The sequence below is a fragment of the Hordeum vulgare genome, chromosome 2H, assembly GCF_904849725.1.
Source record: "Hordeum vulgare subsp. vulgare chromosome 2H, MorexV3_pseudomolecules_assembly, whole genome shotgun sequence".
Taxonomy (NCBI): Eukaryota; Viridiplantae; Streptophyta; class Magnoliopsida; order Poales; family Poaceae; genus Hordeum; species Hordeum vulgare.
The window spans coordinates 401,394,048-401,419,044 of record NC_058519.1 but is presented as its reverse complement, the minus strand read 5'-3'; the positions used below and the strand labels follow the sequence as shown (position 1 = coordinate 401,419,044).

At 41.9% G+C, this 24,997-nt stretch overlaps 1 protein-coding gene across 1 annotated transcript; it reads right to left on the bottom strand.

The window, feature by feature from the left end:
- Positions 1-1,930: 1,930 nt before the first annotated feature.
- Positions 1,931-8,778, bottom strand: LOC123426417 (metal tolerance protein C4). Its single transcript, XM_045110254.1, has 13 exons — positions 8,404-8,778; positions 8,245-8,302; positions 7,540-7,672; positions 7,399-7,454; positions 7,065-7,179; positions 6,898-6,955; positions 6,695-6,813; positions 6,361-6,480; positions 4,676-4,777; positions 4,527-4,599; positions 3,206-3,273; positions 2,349-2,409; positions 1,931-2,263 (listed from the first exon to the last, which is right to left on the bottom strand). The coding sequence occupies exons 1-13, from the start codon at positions 8,699-8,701 to the stop codon at positions 2,139-2,141; spliced, it is 1,386 nt and encodes a 461-aa protein (XP_044966189.1). The 5' UTR covers positions 8,702-8,778; the 3' UTR covers positions 1,931-2,138.
- Between the last annotated feature and the right edge of the window lie 16,219 nt (positions 8,779-24,997).

Below are 24,997 nucleotides of genomic sequence, written 5' to 3'. Positions count from 1 at the left end.
ACTTTTGAATCTAGATGAGACCGATATATAGAACTCGATGGCACCGAGAAGGTGACTAACGGTCAGATGGCCAAACTCGGTGGCACCGATACTCAAACTCGGAAATTCTGATTTTGTGTATCTTGGCAACAGAATGTTGGTCACACTGAACTCGGTAGCACCGATGCAGTTTCGGTTGCACCGACTTGGTGGGAATGGCTAGGGTTCTGTCTTAGGTTCAAACTCGGTGAGTCTGATGTGGTAATGTTGGTTACATCGAATTTGTGTATTTAGAACTTGACAGAGTGGATATGTGGGAAAAATGATTGAGTGTTTTGGTGGCTAACTTTGAGCATTTGAGCAATCAGTTCATTTTACTACCTCACCCCCTTTTAATAGTATTGGCTTTCCTATGGAATCAAAAGTGATTTCTCACAAATATACAATGAAGAGTCTTCTAGCTTGAAGCTTGAGCCAATATTATTCCTTTCTTGCATCCAGGGGCATCTCCACATAAACCTTAAGCCATAGCATCTTTTGAACTTTTCTGAAATATACTTGGAAAACACATTAGTCCAATAATGCATATGTTGTGATCAATTATCAAAACCATCCTAGGGAGCAACTGTGCTTTCACCTGTACAAGATCTCAATCAGAAAAAACCGCACGGTTAAAGACGCGTTGACTCATGAAAAATGGCTGACGGACTTGGCGCATGGGCTAACGGAAACGATGGTACCTCAGCTGGCCTGGCTGGCGACACATCTGGAACGGATCAACCTCATCCCCGATCGGCCAGACACTGTTGAATGGCGTTTCAACTCCTATGCAAGCTATAGTGCAAAATCCGCCTACCTCCTGCAATTCACCGGCTTGACACCCATGGAAGGTGCAAAGCATATGTGGACGGGTTGGGCGCCGGGAAAGTGCGGATTCTTTTTATGGACAACCGCATTGGGGAAAATACTGACAACAGATGTGTTGCTGCGGCGTGGATGGGAGAACAACTATTTCTGCCCTTTGTGTCAAAGAAATCTAAAGACCGCTTTCCACCTTCTCGTGGAATGCCCTTGGGCCAGAAAAACCTGGGATGCAATCGCAACCTCGACTGACTTACCGTCGCTGGGACCAATCTCATGGATGGGGCTGCACAACATCAAAGGATGGATGCACAGTTGTTGGCAAAGTGCACCGATAGCACGAAGGAAAGAAACTTAGTCTCTTTTGCATTTAATATCATGGGAGATCTGGTGCGAACGGAATAGACAGCTTTTCGATGACAAAAAGGATGGACACTGGAACATTGGTGGGAAGAATTAGGGATGAAATTAGAGTTTGAAACATGGCGGGAGCAGGGATTCCATTTGACCCAGGCTGAAGTCCGGACATTTTTGCCTTTCCTTGTTTTATTTTCTCCCTTCTTTACTTTTAGCACCTTTTTTCTTTGGTGCGTTTTGCTGGCTCTTCCTGAGCATATCCTGTACTGTTTTGCCTTCATACTGATCAATTCATTTGGTAGATCTCCTACCAACATTCAAAAAAAAAACTAAATGTTCAAAAAAAAAACTAAAGTTGAATGGATAAATGTTTCCCCATAACTAAAGATGAAGGGATAAATCAGGCTCTACAAGTTCCGGCAAATGAACAAGAATGAAAAAGGCAATTGCATCTGGCTAATGGGGTTCAACGCATGAAGCAGTCTGGCCGAAAGTGTTACTCTAATCGCAAGCACAAATGTACCCTTACGAAGGGTAAAAAAAATTAAAAAAAATAGAGTCTGAAAAATATTGCGCGGCAGCATATAGATCATCAACGCGGCGAGTATATGGTGGCAAATGCGGTCGTGTTTAATTGCCACCCCATCCGCGGTTGGGTTGGAGGTTGGTGGAGACGCCTTGATTTTGCAAAAAATCTTGACAGGACACCATCATTGCTGTGCCACAGGACACATTCAACACGTGAGCACCAAGATCATGTGCCCACTGACTTTCTGTAGGTCATTACTGTAAGCATCTCGTTCTTACATGGGAGACAACGGCCTGAAGTACTGAGGGGTAAAAAGTATCCAGAGGTCGCAGAACAAATCAGATTGGCGTTGATCAGCAAGAGTGATCAATCAACCGAATATATGCATAAAAAATGTACAAAAATTGCTGCTCTAAACTGAAAGCCCGTCTGGGTTGTGCGCCTCGATGTCAACATGTCTGATTCCAGGCACAATCTTCTGTATCTCTGACTCCAGCCGATCCACTTCATATCCCAGAGCATCCACTACACCTTCACCTGTACAAGCAGAACAGTAGTAACCCGTGGCTCGTCAGACCATGATCAAGCATATAACTTGTGACTAGAGCACCATACTGCATACCATACTCGGCCATGACCCTTCGTAGCTCTGCATCATCCTTACTCAACGAGGCCTCCCGGAACTGTAAAAAACGGATAGATAAAAGGTTATAGAGAAATGATATCGATGATCTACTGAGATTGGTGACCAAGAGAGGATGTTTGAAAAAGGAATATAGCCAATATTGGCCACCACAGTGGTGCCAAGCAACTCTGGGTGAAACTTTTCAGTATTTTCTATAAAATTATAAATCCTTTTCTCATTTATACCTTGTATTTTTTGGGAGGATTATTGAGACCTATTATGCAAAGTGCACAAAATTGACATTGAATTGAGGGCTTCCAATTTATATTTCCGCATCTTACAACAAGGACAGGCAGTTAATTCATTTTTTTATCACGCCTGGTTAGCATGAGTGAAATCTTAATTACACAACTCTCACTAAAGGTAGATGTTAAGTTAAAGTCAGTGTCTTGAACAATCCACTAAATATCAATCACTGAATGACTGTTGACACTCTAGCCGAAGCTTGACTATACTAGTGAGAAGAGCAACAGAAAGACTACCTAGAATTTCGACAAAGAAATTCAGCGATCGCTTCAGTTAAGATGATAGGCACATAAATGAGCAAGTACTCCCTCCGTTTCTAAATATAAGTCTTTCTAGAGATTCCACTACGGAGTACATATGGATGTATATAGACATAATTTAGAGTGTAGATTCACTCATTTTGCTTCATATGTAGTCCGTAGTGAAATCTCTAGAAAGACCTATATTTAGGAACGGAGGGAGTATTCACTAAACTAGCAACAGAGCAATACCAATATATTCATAAAAGACAGCAAAATAAATAAGTTACTTTAAAGTAGAAACGACACCTGTTTTGCCCATACTCCACGTCCAGTCCTTTCAAGATAATTTTGCACCAAGACTACTCCATTGAAATCTGTGGGATGATTACGTCAATAAATTGTTAAGACAGGATCGGAAATGTCAGAGAAATTTCAACAAGCAAGTACAGATGAGCTCAACATGTTAGCAAATATGGATGGGAAGAGTCAACAAATTAGCAAATTGTAAGGGTTACAGAGACAGATGCTTGTTTTTTTGTTTCATGATAACGGATTAATACACATGCAGTAGTTTGGCACCCTCTTAGTATTCACCGGCACTCAATCCACTGCCTCTCCCCGCACCCATAACTCTATACAACACTCTTTCTCTCATACGAACCCCCAGGGGAAACTCTCTTGCAGGCAAGTCATCGTCTCGTGGGGATTTCAGACATTAATTCCCTCAGGTAACATAACAGTAAATTAGAGCAAGTACAATAATGGACTTGTAGCCCGCTTACATGGCAATTTTGCCTGTGGAGGAGAGAGGTGTGAAAAAGTAAGGGAAGTGGGCTCTCATGCAAGAGCCTAGCTATATGCATATTCCTAGGCAAATACGATAAATGTTAAGAAAGAGAAAGAGAGAAGATAGAAAAAAGTACTAATGTAATAGCCAACCTTATAGCCCCACTATTGTATGAGTGACTATAGATGGTGACTATAGATGACATGGCAGTTTCATATAGCCAGCAGCTGGCTATGCTATTAACCATGCTCTTATGAGTTAGTGCCAACTGCAAAGTCAACCCCAAGGGAAAAATCCTTAGTCATCGTCCCGTGGGAATGTCGGACATTAAATCCCTCAGGTAACATAACAGTAAATTATGAGTTAATGCCAATTGCAAAGTCATGGAGTAGGCTCACTGAAGTGTGTTCCTTCTTAATAGTCATACAATAGCCATACGGAAAGATGCTTGCAAAGCAATAGGTTCAAGATTAAGAAGTTAATAGATGGTAGGACTGTCCACTGCAGATAAATAATATCAACTCGGTCATTTATAGCAAATTCAATTAATCAAATAGAAACAACCAAGGCTAACTAAAAAGAGCGCTCTGTAACTATTAACTTCCAGAAAGAAACGTCATATACTAAGGAACGATGTGCCAATTCAACAAACAGAAACAAGGTTAAAAAAAAGTGAGCCATAGTTATTAATTCAAAAAAGAGACATGCTAGACTAAAAAATGATGGATAGAACCATAACTAACACCTCAAACTGGAACTGCCTTGTCCTCACAAGTATGAACTAAAAGTGTCAATAGACTAGTATAAAAGCTGGAATATGGCACATGATAAGAGTTATACCAATTTCTGCTTTGAATCTAAAGAACCCTGGTCCAATCACCTCACTTTTGCAATCATAAAGAGAATCTACAACCTGCAAGATGTAATAACATCAGCTTCATAACAAAAGCTTCTGAGCATTGTATGAAATAAGGTCATCCGGAAGTTACCGGATCAGACTTCAGAAATTCAAGAACTTGCTGCATGTCATGATCATCAATGGCCCTACCAATTAAAGCATGCCTGTTCCTCTGGATGAGAAAAATCGCAACCTACAGAGATAGCACAATTGTTGAATCTTGCTTTGAAACAAGGCACGGGCAGGAATGAACAAACAGATGCAAATCCTGAACAAACCATCAGAGGAGCAAAGATAACCCAGATGAAAACATATGATGGTCATTTTAAGTATGGCCGGTGGATTTTGCAGAAACCATTTGTGTGAAAATTATGAGTATACTTCAAGCCCTTATTCAGTTCCAATGGCATTTAGTGAAAACATTAATTGATTGAAAGCTGGTCGACAGTCATTGCAATAGTCTATTTACAGTTCTGCATAAAAAAATACAGGAAAATGCTGTTTTCAAAGCTTTTAAGTTCATTTTCAAGCGAAACTGGTTGTAGTTATCCTAGTTTTATCCCATACTTAATAAACTAGGTTTTATAATGTTAGGCTAACAAACATGTTACTCTGGCATAAGTTTGTCACGGGTTATTCACAGGTACTCCCTCCGTTCACTATTATAATTATAAGATGTTCCAACTTTTTATGAATCGGATGTATATAGACACATTTTAGTATGTTTGTTCACTCATTACAGTCCGTAGTCCATATTGAAATATCCAAAAGATCTTATGATAGTGAACAGAAGGAGTAATAAACAGGAAGTGTTGCCTCACAGTATCAATTCTCCTTAGTTTACCTAACACTAGAGCATGGATAGCATACACAGCTTCACTATGAAACCAAATGCAGGATGTGTGAGGCAAGCGATACAAATAAAACTGAATAAACCAGCAATCAAATAAAAGTATGCACCTCTTACAAGATAAAAGTTTAATAGAACATACTTCAGACCCAATGCAATTAACAAAGAATATAAATCAAGAAACATAACACCACTATAGCAGACTAGCGGTGGTAGTTATGAAACTTTTGGCCTTAGAGCGTCACAAATCAAACAAATGCAGTCCATGCAACGTGTCACTTCAACAGATAGCACATGTTACTTGTCCGAGTGTTGTAACAGCCTAGATACTGTCCTATCTGGCACACAGATGAACATAGCATCATTTGACACTTTCTGGCAATAGATTGAAGCTTTACCAAGAAAAGAAAAAAGATAACTGGAAAAGATAAGAGGCTAACAGATCATAAAAATAACAAACAAATGAGAAAATTCTACAATCTGATAACATACCACGATAAGTCCATGCCATAACAAAGATAATTTCAAATTTTCAATACAACAACAACAATAACAACAAAGCCTTTAATCCCAAACAAGTTGGGGTAGGCTAGAGCTGAAACCCATAAGATCTCGCAACCAACTCATGGTTCTAACAAAAATAATTTCAATAAGAAAAAACAATTGGGTAGAGAGTTCAAATGGCGGAATATGTGGCTTTGCTTCAATATGAAAACATGACGATATTCATTTCAATTTTTTTCAAATTCTCATGAAAATGTGTACAGAAAATATAGCAAAATTGTCAGTAGGTTAGCTTAAATTCAAGTACAGAGCACAAAACGGTACAAAAATACATTTGTATTGACTCTTCATTTGTATAAACAGAGCAAATATAAGCTGACAGAAGCAAAGCTAAAAAACATGAAACGGAAAAATTAGCATACCATTCCAAGTAAGTTACCAACAATGATGGAACCAATTGGATCATAGATAGGGTTTCCTGTCATTTGAACAGCCACCAAAGAAGCTGCTGCAATAGCAAGACCTGTAACAGCAGCACCATCCTGTAGGACAATTATTAGGATATGAGAAGGAATCAAGGAAGTTAAGAAATAAGGAATAAGTGGTAAGTAAAGAAGAAATATGATTAAGATGGCAAATGCGGGCAACTGAGTTAATCATAAAAAATGGCAGAGATGCAAGTTCAGGATTTCAGTTGCAGGAAGTGATTGGACTACAAGAGAGAGGTACTAAAGTAGTTTAGAACACATTACTCACTTCAGTCATAACAGCAACTGAAGTTGGATCATGACCACGCCAGATGTAGTCTCTGATACTCATTCCCTCTGCTGCTGCACCTTTCTTAACAGCCTTTATAGCAACAAGAAGTGAAGCACCTAGAGAGACAACAGCATCTGTCAACTACAACCATGACTAAATAACTAAAACAAATAAAGAGAACAGGTTTTCATGAATAACACCTTCAATTAGGATCGACCCACCAATCACTAATGCAGCATAGTGAATGTTCTCGGGAGGCTGTGTAATATAAGTATAAGATACGAAAACTGTACTTGGAGATTTGATAATAAAATGGAATGCACATGCAAAACTCTCTACTGAATCAAATGATACACTGGCATCGTACTTGAGAACTCCACAAGTTCTGAACTCCATTCACAATAGTAGCACCTGAACCCAAGCAAAATATTCCAACCGCGGATATCAAAGACCATACAAATCTTTCTTTTGAATAACCATACCTGCAAAAGAGATTAAGCTAGGGTGAGCAATCCTTAAGTCAAGACACAAGGCACCACATCAATTTATGTCATATATAGACAGTCCTATCGATGGTTCTCTAGAGACTATTTATTATACAGTGATTAATACCAGGGTTCTTCCTTATCACTAATAGTCCAGTAAAAAAGGGAGATCTTTGTTGACAAAACATGCATTCAAGATCAAAGAGTTATACATACGGGTGTAGAGCATCTGGAGCACGTCTTGAACTTCTCAGACCATATGCAAGAAGAGCCTGGAATTTGATAGGCAGTAGTCTCTGGGTCAAGAAATAGACAAATAAAAAAGACACGAACTTAAGTTGCAAAAGGTAAAGTTACCTGGTTAGCAAAGTCTGCCACTGAATGTACTAGCTCAGCTAGCATAACATGACTAGATGTTGAAAACCACACACCAAACTTCAGCGTGAAGACAAGGAAATTACACCAAAGTGCCGTGTTAACCGCTCGATGGCTGAGATCAAACCAACAGGAGTTGCATGAAACAAAATGTATATCAATACAGAACCTTGAGAAATAATTCAAGCATGCAATAATAAATTAATGGTCACTATTTTCCAAATAATTGCTAACACAAATATTAAATAACTCATATGATAATACACAAAACTGAATACCCTAAATGACAGTGCAATGAGTGTTTCATAGAGAAGGATCATCATAATTCATACTTCACCATAAATGAAAAAAAAAATATTGAGAGTGGATCTTCTTCCTTGGTTTGAATGGAGGAATAGCTTCCATCTGTCCTCTAAAAAGGATAAGCTACATATTCTACAATATTTTCGTCTCAAGCATAGATCGAATCATCACTCCCATTACAATCATTACTCCTCCATCTTTGCAAATGGAATAAGTCCAATCACAACATAGGCAATAGCATAGCACAGAAGTATATTCCAAGAGCATTAAAAATGGTTCCTTAAGAAAAGCATGGCCGAAAACGCAAATCCATCAATTGATTAATAGCAGTTTACCGATTACGCAGTTTTTTTATATTAGAACAAAAAGGATCGTCAGAATTACCTGTGCTCATCGTCGAAGTGTGCCTGCTTCTTGGTCTTGGCGACACGCAAAGAATAACCTGCGGCCCAACAGGAACATCAACAATACCAAACGTAAGATGCCTCATAAACCCCAGAACGAGGACACGGACAGGAAAAGCGAAGGGGGCACTGATCTTACTTCGGGAGATGGTGAGCAGGACAGGGGGCGCGTCCGCGACGGTGCCTCGGGGCGGTGACGCTGCCGGAGGTAGCGTCCGCCACCCGCGGAGGCCCAGGAGGCCGGGGGCACCGGAGGCGGAGCCGAGGAGCGGGCCGGGCGAGAATGGGGGAGGCGGGGGCGCTGGGTGTCGGTCCTCGCGGTCGTCGTCGCGGCGGAGGAGGTGGTGGAGTGGAAAGGGCGAGGGGACGAGGGGGCGAGACGAGGATGAGAGGAGGCGGAGGCGGAGGGCGGCGGCGGCGGCGAGAGGGCGTCGCATTTAGGGATGCCGGCCCCGCCGATGGTGCTGTTGCTGCTGCCGCGGGCGTGGCGCAGCTTCCATTCGAGGAAAAGTGATAGAAGAACGGAAAGGAAGGAGAGCTAGGTGGGTTTGGGGTGCACCATGGGCTGGACTGGGCTCGGCGTTGGGAGCGGAAAAGGGTGAAAGACGAGCTTGCAAGTTAGGGTTCGGCGTACCCCTGAAAAAAAAGTTAGGTTCGGCGTCCTGTAAAACTAGGCTTTTGCTCAAAAAAAATTGTAAAATCTTATAAAATAAAGTGTAAAAATATCCTCTATAGCACTAAGCTTGCTAGTCCCTAACAGAAATTAAGCTCCCTAGTTTTAAAGAACACACGTTCAATTGAGATTTTCAATTGGAATTAGATCATTCGATTTTGATCGAGTCAATAATTTTTTCAAAGCGATCGTATTCAACTCTTTTATACTATATACTATGATTTTCAAATTTTTAAGGTCTCATAATTAATTGAGGTCTTCAATTTAGAATTCAATTAGCCTGATTTTGACCCGGTCAATAATTTCTCAAGGGTTCTCCCATTCAATTCTTTTATTTCCCTATGTTCTTATTTTGAAGCTCTTTCATTCAATTGAGGTATTTAAATTTGAATTTGGATTAAAAATTTAATCGGGCCAACATTTTTTCAAACCAATCTACATCAACCAACCTATAAAAATATGGCAATCTCGTGCTAAATATATGTCGGTTAGCCGATAACACATAATCACACCACAAAAGGCTCATCAAATCAATCGTGTTATAAATAAAAATAGAACACACTTCATCATCTATCCCACCCGCCAAACCAAATATTCCATCAGTTCCAAAATATAAACTTTGACGAAATTTGGAGCAAAAAAATATCGGTATCCACAATATTAAAAAATAGTATGGAAATTTATTTCATAATGAATCTGATTTGATATTATAATTTTATATATATTTCTCTATAATTTTTATTAAACTTAAAAGTGACCTTCCAAAAAATAATACGCCTTATATTTTGAAACAAAGCGAGTTATTTTCTTTAAAAACCCAACAACACCAACGATGCGGCAAAACGCACCCAACCCTTCTAGTATGTTGTAACTTGTAAAGGCCACCAAACATATCTTTTTTTCTTTAGAAAACCAAACATACCACCATACGCATGAACGTACCATGCTTAGTCATAAACATACTTATTGTTTTCTTCAAAAACTAAGCATACCATCATACATGGACTCACCATGCCTACCAAATGATAGTCGTTGTCGGAATCGGGGCTCCGGGGACCTTGGAGGTTCAAACTCTCGGGTGCGCAGGCTCTCCTGCCCTAATCTACAGTGCAACCACACGGCGACGCTCCGGCGTGATCGAGCTAAGGAGGAAGGATGACGGGCACGTCAGTTTACCCAGGTTTGGGCCACCTTGTGGTGTAAAACCCTATTCCTGTTTGTGTGGATTCCTCAAAGACGAGAGAGAGAGAGTACAAGGGTGGTTATTGTTTATGTTTTTTACCCCCTCTACGGTGGTAGCCTGTTTTCTCTTATACTAGCCTCGGCCTTCTTCCCTCGAAAACACCCGGGGGGGACGGTTACCACAACGGCCAGTTTCAAGGGGGACATGACTACACCCTATCCTGACTAAAGTGGTCTTCGCCTGCAAAAGCATCTTGTCATGACGCGTTGGTGGGCTCGGGGATGACCTCCGTCCCGACGAGCCCTAGTCTTGGTCTTCTTACACCGAAGGGGAAACCTTTAGGGATCGCCTTGGAAACGAGCGGTGGCTCCACTCTCTTGGCACAAGAGAGGAAATCCTTAACATTTGTGCCTCCTGACTTGGCTCCTCGCATTGCTTGGTGTGGCGTGTGGCCCCTATGTGACAACGTGGGACCGCGTGGCTCCGTCGGTCCATCCTTGCCTAACGCGCCCCGTGAAGGCCTCGAGGGTAACTGATACGTCTCAAACGTATCTATAATTTTTGATGATTCCACGTTGTTATCTTGCCTTCTTTGTATGTTTTATGTACCTTTTTATATCTTTTTTGGGACTAACTTATTAATTCAGTGCCAAGTGCTAGTTCCTGTTTTTCCGTGTTTTTGACTCTTTTCATATCTGATTTTGGAACGGAGTCCAAACGGAAGAAAAACCCCGAAATGATTTTTTCCCAAACGGAAGAAGTCCAGGGGGCTTTTGGGCCAAGCCAGGTGGGCTCCAGGGAGCCCACAAGCCCCCACTCCGCCACCAGGGGGAGGCGGCGGTGGGCAGGCTTGTGGCCTCCATGGCCGCCCCTGACCTAGGTCTTTGGCCTATAAATTCTCAAATATTCCGCAAAAAATCAGGGGAGCCTCGAAAATACTTTTCCGCCGCTGCAAGCTTCCGTTCCGCAAGATCTCATCTGGAGACCCTTCCCGGCGCCCTGCCGGAGGGGACTTTGGAGTTGGAGGGCTTCTTCATCATCATCATCGCCCTTCCAATGACTCGTGAGTAGTTCACTTCAGACCTACGGGTCCGTAGTTAGTAGCTAGATGGCTTCTTCTCTCTCTTGGATCTTCAATACAAAGTTCTCCGTGATCTTCATGGAGATCTATCCGATGTAATCTTCTTTGACGGTGTGTTTGTCGAGATCCGATGAATTGTGGACTTGTGATCAGATTATCTATGATATATATTTGAGTCTTTGCTGATTTCTTATATGCATGATTTGATATCCTTGTAAGTCTCTCAGAGTCTTGGGTTTTGTTTGGCCAACTAGATCTATGATTCTTGCAATGGGAGAAGTGCTTGGTTTTGGGTTCTGCCATGTGGTGACCTTTCCCAGTGACAGTAGGGGCAGCAAGGCACACATCAAGCAGTTGCCATCAAGGGTAAAAAGATGGGGGTTTTATCATTGGTTTGAGATTATCCCTCTACATCATGTCATCTTGCTTAAGGCGTTACTCTGTTCTTATGGACTTAATACACTAGATGCATGCTGGATAGCGGTCGAAGTGTGGAGTAATAGTAGTAGATGCAGAAAGTATCGGTCTACTTGTTTCGGACGTGATGCCTATAGAAATAATCATTGCATAGATATCGTCATGACTCTGCACAGTTCTATCAATGGCTCAACAGTAATTTGTTCACCCACCATCTACTTGCTTTCATGAGAGAAGCCACTAGTAAACACTACGGCCCCCGGGTCTATTCACATCCATCGTTTACAACTCTGCTTTTACTTTGCTTTGTGACTTTGTTGCTTTCAGTTCTCACTTGGCAAACAATCTATAAGGGATTGACAACCCCTTCATACCGTTGGGTGCAAGCTTTTGTGTTTGTGCAGGATCTTGAGATACTCCTCCGGCGGATTAATACCTTGGTTCTCAAACTTAGGGAAATACTTACCTCCGTTGTGCTACACCATCCTCTCCGCTTCGAGGGAACACCAACACAGAAGGATTCCTGGTGTCGTCAACATGCCCATTTCTGGCGCCACTGGAAGGTCTTTTGTGCAGTAGCATAACGGACATCAAAAGCATTTCTGGCGCCGTTGCCGGGAGGAGAAATCAAGATCTATCCAAGTAGGTCTCACAAACTCTTCTCTTGCACTTACTTTTGTTGCCAGTTGCCTCTCATTTTCCTCTCCCCCACTTCACATTTGCCAATTTCATTCGCCTTTCTCCTTCGCCGTTTTCTCTTGCCCTTGCCGTTTTCCGTTGTCGGTTTCTTACTTGCTTGTGTGCTTGTTTGTTTGTTGAAGACATCATGTCTGAAAACACCAAACTTTGCGACTTCTCGAGCACTAATAATAATGATTTTATTAGTACTCCGATTGCTCCCGCCACTGGTGCGGAATCGTATGAAAACAACGCTGCTTTGCTGAATCTTGTTATGAAACAGCAATTCTCTGGCCTTCCTAGTGAAGATGCCGCATCCCATCTCAATACCTTCATTGAACTTTGCGATATGCAAAAGAAAAGAGATGTGGATAATGACGTGATTAAGTTGAAACTTTTTCCTTTCACGTTGCGAGATCGCGCAAAAACTTGGTTTCCTTTTTTGCCTAAAAATAGTATCGATTCTTGGGATAGGTGCAAAGATGCTTACATATCCAAGTATTTTCCGCAGGCTAAGATCATCTCCTTACGTAACGATATCATGAATTTCAAGCAACTTGATCATGAACACGTTGCACAATCTTGGGAGAGGATGAAGCTTATGATTAGAAATTGTCCTCTCATGGCTTGAGTTTGTGGATGATTATACAAATCTTTTATGCTGGCTTGAATTTCGCTTCTCGCAATATCTTGGACTCCGCCTCAGGTGGAACGTTCATGGAAATCACGTGAGGAGACGCTACAAAAGTCCTAGACAATATCATGACCAACTACTCTCAGTGGCACACTGAAAGGCCGCCTGCTAGCAAAAAGGTGCACGCTATAGAAGAGATTAACTCACTTAGTGCTAAGATGGACGAGTTGATGAATTTGGTTGCTAGTAGAAACGCTACCGTAGATCCTAATGACATGCCACTATCTTCTTTGATTGAGAGTAGCAACGCTAGTTTGGACGTGAATTTTGTTGGTATGAACAATTTTGGCAACAATAATGCTCTTAGAGGAAACTATGTTCCTAGGCCTTTTCCTAGTAACTCCTCTAACAATTATGGCAATTCCTACGACAACACTTATGGAAATCACAACAAATTACACTCTGATCTAGAGAGTAATATCAAAGAGTTCATCAACTCTCAAAAGATTTTCAATGCGTCCATAGAGGAAAAACTACTCAAAATAGACGATTTGGCTAAGAGCGTTGATAGGATGTCTTGTGATATTGATGCTTTGAAAGTTAGATCCGCTCCTCCCAAGATCAACTTGGATTAAACTTTGAAAGCTATGCGTATCTCCATGAATGAGAGCAAAGAAAGAATCGCCCAAATTCGCGCTAGACATGAATGTCTTAAAAGGGTGCGTTCTAGAGATGCAAATCACGAAGATCTTAAAGTGCTTGGTGTGTCTCCTCTTGAATCTTTGTTTTCGCATGTCAAACCTACTTATGGAGGGGCTGGATATGAATCCACTTTGGTTGAAAAACGCCCGGATGATTTGGAGTCCACCTATCTTGATGATAAAGGTGCGGAGAGTGGAGTAGAAGAAGTCAAAATTTTGGTTAGTAATGAAACTCCCACTTTGGATTTCAAGGAATTCAATTATGATAATTGCTCCTTTTTTGAATGCATTTCTTTGATGCAATCCATTGCAAACTCTCCACATGCTTATAGACAAAGCAAAGCCTTTTACCGCGCATATCGTAGATGCTATGATGAAATCTCTTGAAGAGAAGCTCGAACTAGAAGTCTCTATACCTAGAAAACTTCATGATGAGTGGGAACCTACTATCAAAATCAAGATCAAAAACTATGAGTGCAATGCCTTGTGTGATTTGGGTGCTAGTGTTTCCGCGATTCCAAAGTCTTTGTGTGATATTCTTGGTTTCCATGAGATTGAAGAGTGTTCTCTTAATTTGCATCTTGCGAATTCTACTGTCAAGAAGCCCATGGGGAGGATCGATGATGTTCTTATTGTTGCAAATAAGAACTATGTACCCGTGGATTTCATTGTACTTGACATAGATTGCAATCCTTCATGTCACATTATTCTTGGTAGACCTTTCCTAAGGACTATTGGTGCTATCATCGATATGAAGGAAGGGAATATTAGATTTCAATTTTACTTTAATGAAGGACATGGAGCACTTTCCTAGAAATAAAATAAGTTTGCCTTATGAATCTATGATGAGGGCTACCTATGGTTTGAGTATCAAAGATGACTATACGTGATTCCATCACTTTCGCCTAGCTAAGGGCGTTAAACAAAAGTGCTTGTTGGGAGGCAACCCAACAAATCTATCATTTTTCTTTCTGTTTTGTGTTTTCCACACTTTCATAGTTCTGTTATGATTGTGTTTTTTGTGTTTCTTTTTGCGTTTGTGCCAAGCAAAACTGTTATGATTAGTCTTGAGGATGATCGTTTGGTCATGCTGGAAAAGACAGAAACTTTCTGCTCACGGAAAGAATTTTATGTTTTTTTCTGTAATAGATTTTGAGTTGATTCTTTTTTGTTCTGATTGCTACGCAAATTCTTCATATTGTCGTAATTTTTCAGAATTTTTGAAGTAACAGAGGTATACGAAACATACAGATTTCTACAGACTGGTCTGATGTTAACAGATTCTGTTTTTGTTGTGTTGGTTGCTTATTTTGATGAAACTATGGATAGTATCGGGGGGTATTAGCCATGGAAGATTGAAAGTACAGTAATCCAACATCAGCACAAGTAGAATTTAAGTTTGCTACAGTACCTAAGGAAGTGGTGGTTTGCTTTCTTGTACTAATGTTATCACGAGTTTCTGTTTAAGTTTCGTGTTGTGAAGTTTTCAAGTTTTGGGTGAAGTTCTTATGGACAAAAAGATAAAGAGTGGCAAGAGCTCAAGCTTGGGGATGCCCAAGGCACCCCAAGAGATTCAAGGATGCCGTAAAAGCCTAAGCTTGGGGATGCCCCGGGAAGGCATCCCCTCTCTCGTCTTCAATCCATCAGTAACGTTACTTGGGGTTGTATTTTTATTCATCACATGTTATGTGTTTTTGCTTGGAGCGTCTTGTATCGTAGGAGTCTTTTATTTTTGTTGCGTCACAATCATCCTTGCTGCACACCTAGAGAGAGATACATGCACACACCGCGATTTTGTCGAGCTTCACTTATATCTTTTGGTAGACAATTCAGCTCACATGTGCTTCACTTATATCTTTTGAGCTAGATACTTTTGCTCTATGTGCTTCACTTGTATCTTTTAGAGCACAGCGATGCGTGTCTTGGTAGTTGATCTATGCTTTGAAATTAGTCTCAAAAGGGGTAGTTATCCAAAGGGATATGAAAACTTCCACCTTCATGTGCATTGAATAGTTAGATAAGTTTGATTCATCTCAATTAGTTTTGAGTTGTGGTTATGGTAATATTGAAGTCATGCTAGTAAGGTGTTGTGGATCTAGAAATACTTGTGTTGAAGTTAGTGATTCCGTAGCATGCACGTATGGTGAACCGCTATGTGATGAAATCTGAGCGTGATTAGTATATTGATTGTCATCCTTTGCGTGGCGGTCGGGATCGCGCGATGGTTTATACCTACCAACCCTTCCCCTAGGAGTATGCGTTGAATGCTTTGTTTCGATTACTAATAAAACTTTTGCAACAAGTATATGAGTTCTTCATGACTAATGTTGAGTCCATGGTTTAGATGCACTTTCACCTTCCACCATCACTATCTTCTTAGTGCCGCGCAACTTTCGCCGGTGCACAAAACCCACCATTAGCCTCCCTCAAAACAGCCACCATACCTACCTACTATGGCTTTTTCAAAGTCATTCCAAGATATATTGCCATGCAACTATCACCATGACATGTGCCACCACGTCTACATTGCCTTTGCACGATCGTAAGATAGCTAGCATGATGTTTCCATTGATGTCTATGCCATGCTAGATCATTGCCACGGTACACTACCGAAGGCATTCCATATAGAGTCATAGTTGCTCTAAGTTTTGAGTTGAAAGTGTGATGATCATCATTATTGGAGCATTGTCCCATGTGAGGAAATAAAAGAGGCCAAAGAAGCCCATAAAAATAGAGGCCAAAGAGCCCACCAAAATAAAAAAAATGAGAGAAAAAGAGAGAAGGGACAATGCTACCACTTTTTCCACACTTGTGCATATTAAGCACCATGATCTTCATGATTGAGAGTCTCTCGTTTTGTCACCACCATATAGCTAGTGGGAAATTTTCATTATATAACTTGGCTTTTTATATTCCAATGATAGGCTTCCTCAAAATTGCCTTAGGTCTTCGTGAGCAAGCAAGTTGGATACACACCCACTAGTTTTCTTTAAGAGCTTTCACATACTTGTAGCTCTAGTGCATCATTTGTATGGCAATCCCTACTCATTCACATTGATATCTATTGATGAGCATCTCCATAGCTCATTGATATGCCTAGTTAATGTGACTATCTTATCCTTTTTTGTCTTGCAACCTCCACCACATTCCACACCATCTAGAGTGCTATAACCATGGCTCACGCTCATGTATTGCGTGAGAGTTGAAAATGTTTGAGAAAGTAAAGGTGCGAAACAATTACTTGGCCAATACCGGGGTTGTGCATGATTTAAATTCGTTGTGCAATGATGATAGAGCATAGCCAAACTGTATGCTTTTGTAGGGATAACTTTCTTTTGGCCTTGTTATTTTGAAAGTTCATGATTACTTTGCTAGTTTGCTTGAATTATTATTGTTTCCACGTCAATAGCAAACTATTGTTTTGAATCTAATGGATCTGAACATTCACGTCACATAAGAGGAATTACAAAGGACACCTATGCTAGGTAGCATGAAAGCATCAAAAATTCATTCTTATCACTTCCCTACTCGAGGACGAGCATGAGTTAAGCTTGGGGATGCTTGATACGTCTCAAACGTATCTATAATTTTTGATGATTTCACGTTGTTATCTTGCCTTCTTTGTATGTTTTATGTACCATTTTATATCTTTTTTGGGACTAACTTATTAATTCAGTGCCAACTGCCAGTTCTTGTTTTTTCCGTGTTTTCGACTCTTTTCAGATCTGATTTTGGAACGGAGTCCAAACGGAAGAAAAACCCCGAAATGATTTTTCCCAAACGGAAGAAGTCCACGGGGCTTTTGGGCCAAGCTAGGTGGGCTCCAGGGAGCCCACAAGCCCCCACTCCGCCACCAGGGGGAGGCGGCGGTGGGCAGGCTTGTGGCCTCCATGGCCGCCCCTGACCTAGGTCTTTGGCCTATAAATTCCCAAATATTCCGCAAAAAATCAGGGGAGCCTCGAAAATACTTTTCCGTCGCCGCAAGCTTCCGTTTCCGCGAGATCTCATCTGGAGACCCTTCCCGGCGCCCTGCCGGAGGGGACTTTGGAGTTGGAGGGCTTCTTCATCATCATCATCGCCCCTCCAATGACTCGTGAGTAGTTCACTTCAGACCTACGGGTCCGTAGTTAGTAGCTAGATGGCTTCTTCTCTCTCTTGGATCTTCAATACAAAGTTCTCCATGATCTTCATGGAGATCTATCCGATGTAATCTTCTTTGGCGGCGTCTTTGTCGAAATTCGATGAATTGTGGACTTGTGATCAGATTATCTATGATATATATTTGAGTCTTTGCTGATTTCTTATATGCATGATTTGATATCCTTGTAAGTCTCTCCGAGTCTTGGGTTTTGTTTGGCCAACTAGATCTATGATTCTTGCAATGGGAGAAGTGCTTGGTTTTGGGTTCTTCCATGTGGTGACCTTTCCCAGTGACAGTAGGGGCAGCAAGGCACACATGAAGCAGTTGCCATCAAGGGTAAAAAGATGGGGGTTTTATCATTGGTTTGAGATTATCCCTCTACATCATGTCATCTTGTTTAAGGCGTTACTCTGTTCTTATGGACTTAATACACTAGATGCATGCTGGATAGCGGTCGACGTGTGGAGTAATAGTAGTAGATGAAGAAAGTATCGGCCTACTTGTTTCGGACGTGATGTCTATAGAAATAATCATTGCATAGATATCGTCACGACTCTGCACAGTTCTATCAATTGCTCAACAGTAATTTGTTCACCCACCGTCTACTTGCTTTCATGAGAGAAGCCACTAGTAAACACTACGGCCCTCGGGTCTATTCACATCCATCGTTTACAACTCTGCTTTTACTTTGCTTGGTGACTTTGTTGCTTTCAGTTCTCACTTGGCAAACAATCTATAAGGGATTGACAACCCCTTCATACCGTTGGGTGCAAGCTTTTGTGTTTGTGCAGGATCTTGAGATACTCCTCCGGCGGATTAATACCTTGGTTCTCAAACTGAGGGAAATACTTACCTCCGTTGTGCTACATCATCCTGTCCGCTTCGAGGGAACACCAACACAGAAGGATTCCTGGTGTCGTCAACGTGCCCATTTCTGGCGCCACTGGAAGGTCTTTTGTGCAGTAGCATAACGGACATCAGTAACCTCAGGAGGCGCCTTCACGAGGGGGCAGTGTGTGGTTCCTCCCGACTTCTACTGACACGCGCCTCATGAAGTGGGGGTAGCCTCGCGAGGGCCTCACCCACGAAGTCTGATTGTGGGCCAACCAGCACCCATGGTGCGTGTCGTGTTCTGGGTCGGAGCCAGACGGGCATGGGTACCCCCAGTCCCAATGGCCTGACAGTCATGATACTTGTTTTAGAAAAGGATAACACACATTGATGGTGTCCTCGATCACGGGGTGATCACCACGTCGGCTTGCCATTCATGGGTCAGTCTGAGGACCTACCTAGGATTGAAGATTGGGGCATGCAAGCATGGATCCTAGCATGCTCATGATGGAATCCTGGAAATACTTGGTGAATACTCCAAGCCATATTTGAATGGTCAGCATGTTTATCCCTGAGTCTAGTTGACATACTTGTAACCCTAGATATCCCTAGTGTCTATATAAGTCAAGAGGTTTAGATCATAAAGAGGGAGAACATTTATTTATACGACCCTGAGGTAGATCATCACGTACTTTGTACCCCCATCAATATCAATATAGTTACAGCGGGACGTAGGATTTTACTCTTAGAGAGAGCCCGGGCCTGGGTAAAGATCGTGTCTTTCTCTACTTTCTATTGCCATCTAGGCAAGACCACGAGCTCGAGACCCCCTACCCAAGATCCGTCATTTTTTAGCACTGATATTGATGGCCCATGTAGGACCCGCTATGTGGTCACAAAGGCTTAATGGCTCATCTTCGGGTCAACGACGACATTGGCTATAGGAAGACATTTATCCCCAATGAGCTCTTTGCCTTCAGCAGCATCGTGCTTCACACTGATGACCCACAAGTATAGGGGATTGCAAAAATATTCGAGGGAAGTATTTTACCAAAATTTATTGATCCGACACAAGGGAAGCCAAAGATTATTTATTAAGTCTTGGCAGTTGAGTTGTCAATTCAGTCACACCTGAGAAGCAAATTCTTTACATCAAATTATTAGTAGCAAAATAGTATGATAGTTTTAATAGCAGTAGTAAAAATAGTAGCAATAGTAGCAGTCACAATAGTACCAGTTTTGTAGTAAATGGAATAGTAGCATCAATAGTGATTTAAGCAAGACAACATTATGAGAAAGTGTAGTCATCGAGTAGCGACATATATGTCGATGAAATTCATAATGTAACAGTCACAACTTAGAGTGACACAAAACTAGTTCCCATTTATCAATCATATGAAGGCATGTATTCCGTATATAGTCATACGTGCTTGTAATGAGAACTTGTGTAGCCTATTTTGTCCCATCCTCTCGTGGTAGTGGGTCCTAATGGAAACTAAGAGTATAAGATGCTCCTTTTAATAGAGAACCGGAACAAAGCATTAACACGTAGTGAATACATGAACTTCTCAAATTACGGACATCCTCAGAGAGTATCCCAATTATTGTCACCTTGGGGTCTACGGTTCAATAAAAAAGTGCACGCAACATGCAAGATATGGTTTAAAACTCATATATATTCATGAAAAAATAATAGGTTCAGTCTGAAATCATGTCACTCATGCCCTAGTGATAGGCATTAAACATACCAAATTCATAGCAACATCAATCTTAGAACATGGTGGATACTAGGTATCAAGCCCCAACAAATTGACTCCATTACATGATGAATTCCATCCATCTTCATCTACCTCCAATATGCCTACAATAATATTACTCACTCTAGTGTCGGTGTCAAGACCGACGAATCTCGGGTAGGGGGGTCGAACTGGGGATCTTGGATCCATCGGTAACACGAGACAAGGGAGACAATGTTTACCCACGTTCGGGCCCTCTTGATGGAGGTAAAACCCTACATCCTGCTCTTGTTGTATTGATGATGGAGAATCAAATACATAGTTGATCTACCTCGAGATCGTATGTTGTGGTCCAAAACCCTAGGAGTAATATTTTCAACGTGCCTTATGAGCTAAAGCCCTCTGGTTTATATAGATTCCACGGATACTAGGGTTACACAACGTCGGTAACACGAAGGAGAAAACATGCCGATTATCATCTTAACTTAGAGTGTACATCAAGGCTTCAGAAGAATCTGTTCCGGATACGACATCGTCTGGTAATTCAACCTTCAATGATAATCACACGAGGGCCCATGAGTCGAGCCCTTGAAAATAGGTCGGCGGCCCGAGGATCCCTTAGTCCCGGACTCCCTTAGTAGCCCCCAAACTGGCCTCTAATGCCGCAGTCTTGATCTAGCATCTTCATGCTTCCAAAGTCTTCGGCTTGCAGGGTGAGTTCCTTCCCCACTTATAGTCATCGGTAAGAGTCCATCCACCAATGACTTCCCTATTTCCGACGAGTGTGAACAACACTTCCGTCTAACACCTTTTTAGCGAAAGGCCATGGCCGTTCATGACCACTGACCAGTTACAGAAAACTCAATCTGCAGTTCGAGGCAATTTTTCCACTCGCACATTCCATCAATATGAAGATCGTGCCCCTCTTTTTAGGGGGTATGGTTTATGATTTGGGCTATCCCACGTGTGCATAACTATGTGTTTTATCGGGAAATGGCGAGGTTCGTGGCGCAATAGAGGGTCTCTTGGTATTACAGGGGCTTTATAAAAAGGAAACCGTCACCATAGCCTCCACACGCTTCTCAGATTTCACATCGCCATCACCTTCCCCAACCCTCAGAGCTCCAAGCTTCCAAGCTTCATCCATTCCCCAAGATCGGGTTCGAAAGGCAAGTGGGAGGGCTCCTGCGTCACCAACAATGACATCTCGGAGTTGAAGCACGTCGGCTACTTGTCGGCGAACATTGTTCATCGCGCTCCGAAGAAGGGTCAGGTCATCCCCACGCCTAAATAAGGTGAGAGAGTATTGTTCATCCCTCACTTCCTCCGAGGCCTCGGCTTCCCTCTCCACCTCTTCGTACGGGGTCTAATGTTTTATTACGGGTTGGATTTCCATGATCTCCCCGAACTCTTTTTTGCATATTTCGGCCTTTATCATCGTCTGCGAGGCCTTTTGCGGGTCCAACCCCACTTCGGCTTGTGGTTGAAGGTATTCAATGTCAAGCCAAAGGTAGTTAGCAGCGAGTTGTCATACTGCGGGCGAGTGATGATTAGCAAGCTCCCCCTGATTCAATGGTTGGTCGATTCAGTCATAGATACCATCAAGGTCTTGCAACATGAGTTGTTCTACATCACTCAGCCATGTGATGTGGAGTGGGCGGCACCCCCTAGATTAGATCTGGACCTCCCATCAGAGTGGTGTCATGGACGGAGAAGGCACTCGATTGGGGGAAGCTGCGGAGGTGAAAGCACAATTGCTCCCTAAGGTGGTTTTGGTAATTAATAACAACATATGTATCATTGAACTAATGATCTTATCCAAGTATATTTTAGAAAAGTTAAAAGATGCATTAGCTAAAGGATTGTGAGGAGAAACCCCTTGATGCAAGGAAAGGAATAGGATTAGCCAAGCTTCAAGCAAGAGGACTCTACATTTTACATTTGTGACAAATCACTTTTGAGTCCATAGGAAAGACAATACTATTGAAAGGGGGTGAGGTATTATGATGAATTGGTCGATCAAGTGCTTAGAGATAGCCACCAAAAATACTCAGCAATTCTCTCACAAAAATCTTTGTCCCAAGCCAAAACAACAAAATCGGTGCCACCAAGTTTTTCCATTCGACCCTACTGATTTTCCACCAAACAGATCCTTTGCCAAACCCTAATCTCTCGGTACCACCAACTTTCATATCGGTGCCACCGAAATACAGTGACCAACTTACCGGTATCCCTACTTCAAGAATTGGAATTTACAACATTGAAATCGGTACCATCGAGATTTGTAAACTGCCTAGGTCATTGGAACGGTACCACCGAGATTCATATATCAGTATCATCGAGAATTCAAAAGTTGCCACATTTAGTGAAACTCAGTACCATCAAGATTCATTTTGGTGTCACCGAGTTGGGAAATAATATTGTAATGGTTGGATTTTGGGGGATGCCTATATATACCCCTCCACCTCCTCTCATTCGCAGAGAAAGCACTCAGAACACACACACACACACACACACACACTTGCCAGATCCATTTTTCTGAGAGAGAGCCACCTACTCATGTGTTGAGATCGACATATTCCAATCCATCCATTTGAAACTTGATCTCTAGCCTCCCCAAGTTGCTTTCCACAAAAATCAATCTCTCCTACCCATGCCAAATCTGTGAGAGAGTGATTGAGTGTTCAGGAGACTATCTTTTGAAGCACAAGAGCAAGGAGTTCATCATTCTACTGCATCTATTACCTTTTGGAGGGTGGTGCCTCCTAGATTTGTTAGGTGTTGCTTGGGAGCCTCCTACTTCATGTTGTGGTGTTGAACCAACAAGTTTGTACGAGCAAGGAGACCGCCTACTTCGTGAAGTTCTACCATGAATGAGGCTAGTCCTGTGTGGATGTAAGTCATGGTAGAATAAGCAAGGCCATTTCTTCTTGGACCCCTTGTGGGTGGAGACCTCCATGGAATCTCACAGCCATTACCCTCCATGGGTTGAAGTCTCCACTAACGTAGACGTACGATAGCGCCACCTATCAGAACCACGCCAAAAATCATAGTGTCAACCTTTGTGTTTGATCTTCCTTCCCTACCCTCTACATTACATTTGCATGTCTTTACATTCCGTTGTTATACTCTTAGATATGCATGTGTAGGGTCAACTTGACTAGTCATAATTGCTAAAACTGACCCACAACTAAAATTGGGAAAAGGCTAAGTTTTTATTTGGTCAAGTAGTCTAATCACCCCCTCTAGACATACTTCGGATCCTACAAGTGGTATCAGAGCTTTGGTATCTATTGCATTGATTTCACAACCTACGTGAGTATGACATCTAATGGGGGGAATTACCACCGTAGAGCTCCATATTTTGATGGTACAAACTTTGCTAGTAGGAAGCATACGATGAAAATGCATATTATTGGTCGTAACCCCATCGTTTGGGTTGTTATTCGTGTTTGTGTGCAAGGTGATTTCTTCGGAGAAGGAAGAGTACTGGATTGTGATGCGACAACAGAAGAATTCAAGATGTTGCAATACAATGCTCAAGCGTGCGACATTTAATTCAACTGTGTGTGCCCCGAAGAACTCAACAAAATTAGCCGTCTTGAGAATGCAAAGGAAATTTGGGATACTTTGGTTGATATGCACTAAGGTATAGAGTATGTGAGGGAATCTAAGTTGGATGTGCTACAAAGCCAGCTTGACAAGTTAAAGATGAAGGATGGTGAAGGAGTCGCTGAGATGTACTCTAGGCTAGCTCTCATTACAAATGAGATTGCCGGCTTAGGAAGCGAAGAGATGAGTGACAAATTCATCATCAAGAAGATACTTAGAGCCTTGGATGGAAGATACGACACCGTGTGCACATTGATCCAAGTGATGCCAAACTACAAGGATCTCAAGCCAACAAAAGTCATTGGAAGGATTGTCGCTCATGAAATGACACTCAAGGACAAAGATGAGCTGCACAACAAGTCAAGCGGTGCTTACAAAGCTTCAAGTGATACTCCCGCTACTTCAAGTGACAACCTTGTTAGCAATGAAGAGATAAGCCTCGTGGTCAGAAAATTCAGTAAGTTCTACAAGAGTAGAGGCAAATAGAGAAGCTCAAACTCAAGATATAGAGAGAAGCGTTCATCTAGTCGTGACCGAAACTGCTAGAATTGTGGAAAGCATGGACACCATTCTAATGAGCGCTCGACTCCCCACAAACGAAGAGAAGGGTCACCTAGAAGACGAATCTCAAGAGATGAGTCACCTCATAGACAGAGAAGGAGTAGAGAAGATCGCTATGAACGAAGACACTCCCGGAGAAGTATGAAATTGGAGAAGAAGGACAAGTAAACCAAGAGCATCTCAAGAAGAAGACATCAATCTCATGTTGGTGAATGGGTATACGGCTCTGACTCCAACAACCAATCCGAGAGAAGTTACCACTCCAACTCTGACTATAGTCAAGATGAAGGTGTTGCCGGTCTTGCACTCGTTTCCTCCAACTCATACGAAATATTTTATTCACCAAATGAAGGAATTGGAAGTTGCTTCATGGAAAAAGGCCCCAAGGTATCACACCCCGAGTATTTTAACTTTGATATGATGAGGATGACCTATTAGGAGAAGATAAATTGCTCTTTGATAAAACTAGTGATAACATTGAAAAT

Coding starts and splice junctions, on each gene's coding strand:
- LOC123426417 (XM_045110254.1), bottom strand. CDS start 8,701: ATGCGACGCCCTCTCGCCGCCGCCGCCGCCCTCCGCCTCCGCCTCCTC. Junction 7,455..7,539: donor TGGCAGACTTTGCTAACCAG/GTAACTTTACCT, acceptor ATCAAATTCCAG/GCTCTTCTTGCATATGGTCT. Junction 6,481..6,694: donor CAGTTGCTGTTATGACTGAA/GTGAGTAATGTG, acceptor ATTGTCCTACAG/GATGGTGCTGCTGTTACAGG.